The following is a 9,674-nucleotide window of genomic DNA, read 5'->3' as shown; positions in this document are numbered from 1 at the left end:
AGAGATAAAGCAATGATAAACAGGAAAGAAAGGTTAAATAAAATGTCTGAAAAGGCGTACCACCTTGCTTTAAAAATGTAAAGAATAATAATAAAAAACAAATTAACTGTTAAATAACCAATAACAAGATTAATGAAAAATAGCATTATGAGAATCATGTTCACATATAAGAAGATAAAAAAGAAGGGAGTTTAAACACACACACACGCATTCACACATACAGGTCAGCAGAGCCAGACATACCTGAGAAGTTTCTTGTGACCAGGAGAGTGGTCAAAATTGCACCCTAGTTGCAAGAAGTTTTGGAAATTAAAGAAAAGGAAAAAAACAACAAGCAAGAGAGAAATGAAAGAAAGAATAGTACAGAAGCAGAAGCAATGTATACCCTTATTTTCATAATGTATGCGGAGGATTGCTAGAATACCTTGTCAGCTTTGAGCACTGCAAGTAATCTTTACATTACATAATTCTTGGAGTTTTTGGAAAAAATCAATAAATAAACACACTATTTTTCTCATTTACACACAATACCGCCGTTACTTTTTTAAATATGTAATGTGTTACATTTCTGGCAAATACAATTGAAAACGTTCCCTTCCTCACAACACCACTTGGCCCAGGGTTGCCCTGCTGGTGGATTGATCAAATCTAACTAAATTACACATAACTAAATTGTTTTCATGAATAATTGACAATTATAATGTAATTAGTATAACAAGATAGGGAGTAATGCAATAATACAAAGCATTACATTTAAAAGAATCTTTCTTGCAAGTACTAAGGAGGTAAATGCATAGTTTTTAAAACTCTGAAGTAAACTGACAGTGTGAAGAAAGCTGAAGATTGATCAAAGGACATGTAGATGTTTAAAGAAAGTCAGACCAAAACTAACCTTGAGTTTCCTTCTGGCATTGAATTTCTTCAAGCACTCCACGGTTTCCTGTCTGTGCATCATAGAGGCTACAGTGGAGCGTTGCTACAGAAAGAGACAGAATGATTACAAGTCATTAGTGAGGATTAGGAAATTCTTTTGTAGTATATAAAGAAGCATGCATGTTAGTATTTGTGTGTGTGTTGTTGAAACACATACGCAGATCCAGGGGTGTTTGAGGGCTTCAGTAGCTGTGATGCGCTTAGAAGGATTGATAGTCAACATCTTATTAATCAGATCTTTAGCTTCAGGGGTCACTGTGTCCCACTCAGGAGAAGGAAACTACATACAGACATAAGATACAACACGATAATCCATAATTTAATCATTTTTGTATGAATTTGTAGGAAGCCAAGGAACTGAAGATGACATCAATTTATCATCAGTTTTTAGCAATATAATCAGATGTTGCATTTGTAGCTGTAATAGCTTTAATAATCTTGTAGTGAACACTGTGCAGGCAAATCATTGGAAATGCAGACTCACGTCATATGCACCAGCCTTAATCTGCTGATAGAGGCGATGCTGGTCTTCATCCCAAAATGGTGGATATCCAACCAGCAGAATGTAGAGAATCACACCTATGAAACACATATATTATTACGGCCACATTGAGAGAGGAATATTCTTCAGACAAATGCTTGAGTATCAAATAATCTGGTCATATATTCAGCTAAGATGTCTGTACTTAATCAGTTATATTCAAACACTGAGTACGGTGGAATCAAATGAACATGGTACTCTGGTACTACTATATTTTTTGGACATCTACCATAGTAATGTTGCTTTTAACATTGGATGACAGTCCCGAGGTATGATACACGATTACGGTAATAATTCAGTACCATTCAGAAAGCACCATGGTATTACCATCTAACATCTTTTTTAAATGGGAAGAACTTCCTAATGGTGAATTTGAATAATTGTGCAATCATTTTAACATCAAGGCTAAATTGAAACATTCATTCAACTGCTTTAATTGGACTAACTAGTTTTAAGCCTAAAAACAGAAAGACAATTTGCCAGGGACACTCCATTTAGCGGATTAGATTCAATGCTGCTTAAAAACTCAGGCTGCAATAATTTAATAATCAGTTAATGAGCTTCAACAGTGACATCCATCACACCGACTCACGAGTCTGATATTTTTGTGACTCATTCATCCCTTACCGCAGGCCCACATGTCCACCGGTTTGCCATAAGGATCTTTCCTCAAGACCTCTGGGGACAGGTACCCTGGAGTACCAGCAAAACCTGAACAGAGAGAGCAGTTTAGAGAAATAAGGAAGCCGTTTCTACGGTATTAAATTATTATTTTGTAGAATATTTAAAAGTGTATTTTGCCCAGTTGGCATGTATAAGCTTAGTCATGCAAAAATGTTTACAGCAAAATTACTAATAAAACAGTGTTCCCTATAAAATTCTGTTTTTGCAGCCTCGACTGATCCTGATTACGTACTAATCAAGAACTATTTTTTGTAGCAAACTTGTTTTAATTAAATACACTTCATTATAAAAAGTACTCTTAAATGCTGACATACACCATTCAGAAGTTTTTTTTTAATGTTTTTGAGTCACTTATGAAAAATAAGGTTGCATTTATATGATCAAATATACAGTAAAACATTAATATTGTTATTCTTGTTCATATTACAATTTTAAATTAATGTTTTCTATTTTAATATATATTAAAATGTAATTTATACCTGTGTTGCCAGGTTATTAAGGTTAAACTAAAGCCATTAAAAAAACATTTTCGAAATACATTTTCGTTTTACTTTACTTTGGCTAGTTGCTAAGATAGCAATGTACTAAATGTACTTAATGTCCTAAACATATCTATAATTAAATTTAACATCCTTGCTGAATAAAAGTATTATTATTAAAAAAAAGACATACTGGCCCCCAAACAACTGAACTTTTCTATTTAAAATATAATTAATATAATTATTCAAACTGAGCATACTCCAAATCCATTAGCATATTTATTGGCATATCAGTTAATACTTACTGATATAAAAACTTATATATAAAATTTATTTGGAGTATTTCTTTATCGCACAATGCACATTTCTTAATATTACGCCTGAGTGTTTTAATATCACTACTAATAAGGATTGTATGATCTATAATATCAGTCTTTAAATGCAAGAAATGCATAAATGCTTAAAATTTTAAATTTAAAGTGTATCTGAAGTATACTTGCAATAGTTCCACTTTAGCACAATCAAATATACTTAAGTATATCTTTAGCTGGACTTCAGCACTACTTCCGCACATCTATCTATCTATCTATCTATCTATTTTTTGTGGTACTTACCAAACCATGCCTGCTGGTCACCCTGGACCTCTATGGCCAAACCAAAGTCAGCAAGCTTAACTGCTGCCCCCTTCATCTTACTGGCCAACAGCAAATTCTCAGGCTTTAAGAACAGCATAGAGACACACAAGCATATCACTAAATGGTCTTAATTCTCCCTTATGTAATGACTTTTCTAAAAGTAGCTATTTACTGAATAAAAGGTTTATTAACAGCACAGCCATGCTATGATGACTCATTCCTCCTCAGCAGGTTGAAAGACATTTTGGCCAAAGAACAAAAAAGCTAAATCTGTCATAGTCTGAATTGTATCTGCACAAATGTGGATTGATTTTCACTAGCTAAAAGGCTTTGTGAAGATTTCAGTAGATGAAAGGATAAAATATTCGATTCTCAGACACAGCAAGGCTATTTTCTGTTCGACAATACGAGATCCGGCTGTGCTAAATTTGGTACTGGACTCTGCTACATTGAGCACCACTGTCTGGAGAAGCACAAGTGTGTGTGTGTGTGTGTGTGTGTCCTGACCTTCAGATCCCTGTGGACGATCCCATTAACATGGCAGTGATGAACGCTCTCCAAAATCTGCTGAATGCAGTGACTAAGAGAGAGAGAGAGGCAGTGAAAGAGAAAGGTAAGACAGAGGGGAAGTGTGACAAAGGCAGGCGGAAGGAACACAAGTAAAAAAAAAAATCAAGCAACATAATCAGTAAAAAGAGGGAACTTAGAGAAAAATAGAGATAATAGGGACTTTATCAACCTTTTATGAAGTTGTGGAGGATTGTACATAGAATTATACATTCATGAATGCATGCAGTCATTAATCATCTATAAATAACATGCCACACACTTTCTTGTCCAGCCCCAAAGACACACAAGCACATTTTCCTTTACACATGCAAAATTACACTCAAGGAGGCGAGGCGGTGAAGGCAAGCAGTGTATAATTTATCATCGGTATAAATAACTTGCACACAGAGAAACAGGCTCACAAATGTGTGCGACCTAAAAGAACTGTCTGTAAGCATATTTTATGTAGAACAAACTTGACATTATGAATGTTCTAATGCGCTACTGTTATAATATGTCTGTCTGAATGTTCTTACCTGGCATCAGCCTCGCTGTAGTACTCTCTTGCTACAATGTCTTCAAACAGCTCACCTCCAGTAACCCTGAGGTCAAAGGTCAATATGTAAAGTTATTGGGTTTTTTTTCTTTTGCTACATGCTTTCATAAAAGCAATGCAATTTCAAAATATGTTTCATTCCTGATGGAGCGCTTTTCTATCCTGAATCCTAAAAGTCCTGAAGTCAGATTCAGCAATCAGAGAAGTCACTGTTACCATAGAAATGGTAATTACCATAGTCCCCACAGTGGGGAGTTTTTGCAAGATAGCGGTGGATAATTACACTGTAGAGTAGAGTAACAATAGACAGTATGATGGGGGTAGACAGACCATTATGGTGACACTCAACATGGTGTCTGTGGAAAGTACCTTTTAATCAAAAAAGCACACTGATTGAAGCAAAGACATCCCTTGTGAAAAAAAGAAGCATGCTTTAGCACACTTTTATAAAAAAAAGTACTTATCACAGAAATAATACACTTTTAAATAATAGGTGTGAACTGCACACTTGTTATTTGCTTGTTACTGTTAATCTCATGCATGCATTTAAGTATATTTGTATTTACACATTTGTAATAGGCCGTTAGAATTTAGTACATTTAAAATAATTTAACTTTAAACTTACAGATGAAATTATATGAAATTATATTACATTAAATACATTACATGTACTGTAGTATGTCAGTCAACACATTAAAATAAGTGTACTTTTTTAAAGCCTGACAAAAGATTATTAAAACAATGCTTTAAAATGTATTTTTTAAGTAAAACTTTTATTTTGGCAATATTAAGTATACTGAAGTGTGTTAAGAAACAGCTCTCTCTCCACACTTAAGTGGCCTTTTATTTCATTAATATTATATCTGCAAGTACAACATTTAAAAACTATATATACTTTTGATAATTAAAGTACACTACAACTGCAAAAATGTATTTTCACAAGGAATTGCCTGGTCTTTGTACTCTACAACATGCATTTACATTTCACCTACCTGAAAAATAGAGTTTTTAGTATGATTTGAATTAGAGAAGCAACAATTTATATCAACATTTGTAATTAAAACAACAGATTTGCTAAGGACAACCTATCTACATTTGCCAAATATGAGATGTTATAGCATTTAAACAGACTAACAAGACTAATCCCATTATGTCTTTCAACAATGCTTGTTTGAAAAGTTTTTTTATTATTTTGTGAGTGTTTTCTATATTTTGTAACATTGTACTGTTTGGCTGTAGCTTCTGTAAGCTATAGTCAAATGACAAAGTGAGCTGTATTGTTGAGCTCTATTCAAAACCTAAACTAAAAATCAACACTGTACATTTATTCGTACAAAATCTGACAGTATTCAAAAATAGCAGTGCAAGCGGTTGTCATACTGTGTGAATCTGGGTCACAAACAGTTGAATATTAGTGAATATGACAGCTTGTGTCTCTCTTCTTGTTTCTCTCTGCTTGTTCGTCCTTGTGTTCTCCTCTCTGTTTGCCTGCCTTTCTCCCATCAGCCACATCAGCTACTAGCAAAACTACAACATAAGCCATTCACGACAGAAGACATTTCTTGATGTCATGCAGACAGGAGTCATCACAATCCACTGGTCTGCTCTATTTCAAAGGCTATATTCACACAGCCAGTGTTTAGGATTGACAACCGTATTCACAAACAGATGTGACTTGAATTGTCCTGTTCATATACAATAATATATCATACCAGTCAAAAGTTTGTAATAATTGTGATTTTAATGTTTTAAAAGATGCTCACTAAGCCTGCATTTAATTGATCAAAAATACAGTAAAAACAGTAATACTGTTAAATATTATTACAATTTAATATAACTGTTTTCTATTTGCATATATTAAAAAAAGTATTTATTTCTGATGGCAAAGCTGAATTTTTAGCATCATTCCTCCAGTCTTCAGTGTCACATGATCATTTAGAAATCATTTTAATACACTGAATTAGCACTCAAGGAACCTTTCTGATTGTTATCACTGCTGAAACAGTTTTTGCTGATCAACAATATTTTTGATACACTAGCATTCAAAAGTCAGTAAGTCAGTAAGTAAGATTTTTTTTAAATACTTTTATTCAGTGGGGAGTCGGGGACACATTAAATTGTACGAAAGTGACAATTTCAAATATTTTTATTTTTACTTTGAATAAATGCTGTTCATTGAACTTTCTATTCATGAAAGAATCCTGAAAAAAATGTATCACTGTTTCCACAGAAATATAAAGCAGCAAAAACATTGATATTAATATATAAGAATCATAATAATTGATCCCCAATAATAACTGATAATTAAGTACCAAATCCTAATTTGAAAAAATAAATAATTTTCAGTTATTTAATTAAAATTTTTAAAATATATTCAAATAGAAAACAGTTTTTTAAATTTTTTCTATTTTACACTATTGCTGTTTTTTACCATACCTTTCAAATAAATAAGCTTGAAAATACATTTAAAAAACGTTTAAAAAATGTGATTATTCTACAGCTTAAAGGGCAATGTTATAAGAATGGGGTTGTCATGTTAGTTTATTATTTGTTTGTGAACGTAACTATTTAACACTCTAAAACAGGACTGGCAACTGTATGCAGCTGCAGTATGAACGTAGCAAAAAAAATAAAAAAACATTCTATAAGTCACTACTATAAAGCAATGCTGAAAATGGGCTCACTGACTCAAGAGGTTTGCCGAAGGCTGCCCTCTGGGCACTGTCCTGCTATCACATACATATCAGTAGCACTTTGTAAATGGGGCAGTCTAATACTAACCACACCGACTCAGAGAAAGCAAAGATAGAAAAGAAAGCCTAATAAGAAGTAAGGAAGAGACTGAATTAATATACTTACAGATCAAAAACTAGGTAATGGAAGCCCTCCTCCGATATGCTGTCATGGAGTCGAACTACAAAGAGAATTTTGTCTGTCATTTTCTCATCTTTAGTTACCATTAGGTAATACAAATCTCTGGTAAAAAAAAAAAAAAAACGTCTTTGGAAAAACTGAATCCATTACCAATATTCGGGTGTTTCAAGAGACGGCAAATCCGGGCCTCTCTCTCCAGCTTCTGGTGATCTGAAACAGATTTAAAAAAAACTATTTGTTGAGACTATAACTGATATACTGGACATGTTTCAACCAATAAGGTGCTTCATGTCTAGTGCTCGTGTGAGAGACTGCAGATCTTTGAATCACCACCAGAGGACAGTGTTTTGATGCCTGTGAGGGTGTATTCAGGGCAGATGGCACCCTGACCTGCAGAAAACTATAAATAACCACATGCGCTCTTCTCTCTTCTGTACTAATCTGATATTTAAAAAACATACTAAACTTAACTGGCAATCAGAAAGAAAACACAATTCTCCAAAGAATCATGTGACACGATTCAGAATTCAAAGCATCTCACATCAGTCACAATAAAATTAACAAGCCATTAAGACACAATTACAGAGATAAACAAATTAATAAAGCCTCCTTACTGCATAGTGTACATATATACTGCCTACCTAGAAAAAGAAACAGTCAATAGGCAATGATAAATGCTTCAAAGTGTAGTATGCTGCGTTGTTTCACAGGACCTCATTCCGCTGAATGCTAAATTCATGCTAAATTCATCCCAGAAAGGGTTATTTTGCATTTTTAATAAATTTTTGTGTAAAAATGTTAAGGGGTTATGATTCACCCAAAAATGAAACACTCACACTCACACTCGTGTCATTTATTTAATCTGTTGAGCACAAAAGAAGATATTTTGAAGTATGTTGGTAACCAATCAGCTGATGGTAGCCATTGACTTCAATAGTATTGTTTTTTTTCCATACTACTGAAGTCAAAGGCTACCATCAATTGTCTAGTTACCAACATTCTTCAAAATAGCTTCTTTTGAGCTCAACAAATGAAAGAGGTAAACAGGTTTGGAACAACTTGAGGGTGTGTAAATAATGACAGGATTTTTATTTTTAGGGGAACTATCTCTTTAAGCTGCCCTTTAAAAAGAAAGGGTAATTTGTTATGCTAGAAATGAAAGACTCACAAAATTCATGAATACTGCACATTTTGGCAAATGTCATTCTGGTATTTAATGTGTACTGTGCACAGTATGCATAAAATACTGCTAAAATAGCATGAGATGCATGCTAGTATGCAATTCTGCACATAGCCATAATCGCAGCTGATTCATTGTGAAATGAAGCCTGGTGAATCACATGAAAACATGATTTATTTGAATTTGAATTGAGATCATAAATGAATAGCTCTGCTCAGCCTTAGGCCACATTCAGCTCCTTCTCTCATTTTTGCTCAGATGGAGGGAATAAATTAAGTTGTGAAGAGGGTGAGGGGGATAAAATAGCATGCACATTAGCTCAAATCACTCAGTTCCCCATTTTTTTTATCAGTTTATCGCAACTCTCTCATTCTATCACTAATAAACTCCCCCCACCCCCAGCTCCACAGGTAGTCCTCCTACCAACAGGCCAGACATCTGTTGTCTAGCAACTCCTCCACCAATCAGAACGCAAAGGCCTCTCATCCTCTCTGCAGTGGAACCAACCCTGCATGCAAATATCAGAACCCTCTGGATCCCACAGAACCCAAGCAATTACAGCACAACTCTCAAAGTTCAGCACCAAACTTTAACACCATCTCCTGTCACCTCAGTCAATAAATAGTTCTAACAATCCATGATCAATGCAGCACCATCTTATCATGATTACACAATTGCTGGTTACATATTTCTCACATCACGTACTTAAACAAAAATCTTTCAGCACAAGAATTATGCGCAGATAAGTATGCGAATTCCCAAGACGTGCTTAGATCTACACTGAAGCAGATGGCTCATTCATACACTGAACAATATTAGTGCTATTAATCTGGCTTTGAACCAAGAACCACCACCATCATAAATTACACTTTTAATATTGGACAACAGCAATGAAACAATTAATGCAGGAGAGCAGAATTATGGATTTTTGCATTAGTGTCTAATGCAAAAATAGAGAGAGAAGTATATTATATAAGCATCTAAAATACAAGGGAAAACAAGGGAAAATTAGGTCCTAATTGTATAATTGTCTATGATGTACAATTGTACAATACAAAATATAACCCTGAAAAATCTAAATTCATATTTTTTCATTATATTCAATAATATAATCAGCATAATTTGTGTGAAAGTAAGTATATATAGTACATAATTATATATATCACTAGATCACTAGTATAATTCATAGAAAGATGGCAAAATTGAAATGTATTAAACATATTCTTAATAAAAACAGAGAAAT

General features: G+C 33.9%; 1 protein-coding gene across 6 annotated transcripts in view; it reads right to left on the bottom strand.

Annotated features, from left to right (window-relative positions):
• Window positions 1-9,674, bottom strand: part of LOC107742503 (calcium/calmodulin-dependent protein kinase type II delta 2 chain-like) — a 41,871-nt gene that overhangs the window by 13,904 nt on the left and 18,293 nt on the right. For all 6 annotated transcript variants that reach the window (XM_016555491.1, XM_016555492.1, XM_016555493.1 and 3 more), the window contains exons 3-12: window positions 7,402-7,461; window positions 7,237-7,291; window positions 4,358-4,423; window positions 3,780-3,852; window positions 3,252-3,354; window positions 2,102-2,185; window positions 1,418-1,512; window positions 1,091-1,213; window positions 893-976; window positions 244-286 (exon numbers count right to left, since the gene is read on the bottom strand). In XM_016555491.1, coding sequence (XP_016410977.1) covers window positions 244-286; window positions 893-976; window positions 1,091-1,213; window positions 1,418-1,512; window positions 2,102-2,185; window positions 3,252-3,354; window positions 3,780-3,852; window positions 4,358-4,423; window positions 7,237-7,291; window positions 7,402-7,461 — 786 coding nt within the window. The remainder of the gene's footprint in view (window positions 1-243; window positions 287-892; window positions 977-1,090; window positions 1,214-1,417; window positions 1,513-2,101; window positions 2,186-3,251; window positions 3,355-3,779; window positions 3,853-4,357; window positions 4,424-7,236; window positions 7,292-7,401; window positions 7,462-9,674) is intronic.

This window comes from Sinocyclocheilus rhinocerous, unplaced genomic scaffold (genome assembly GCF_001515625.1).
Source record: "Sinocyclocheilus rhinocerous isolate Xijiao unplaced genomic scaffold, SAMN03320098_v1.1 scaffold496, whole genome shotgun sequence".
NCBI lineage: Eukaryota > Metazoa > Chordata > Actinopteri > Cypriniformes > Cyprinidae > Sinocyclocheilus > Sinocyclocheilus rhinocerous.
Note: the sequence above shows the minus strand (reverse complement) of the source record. Positions and strands in the feature narration are given on the sequence as shown.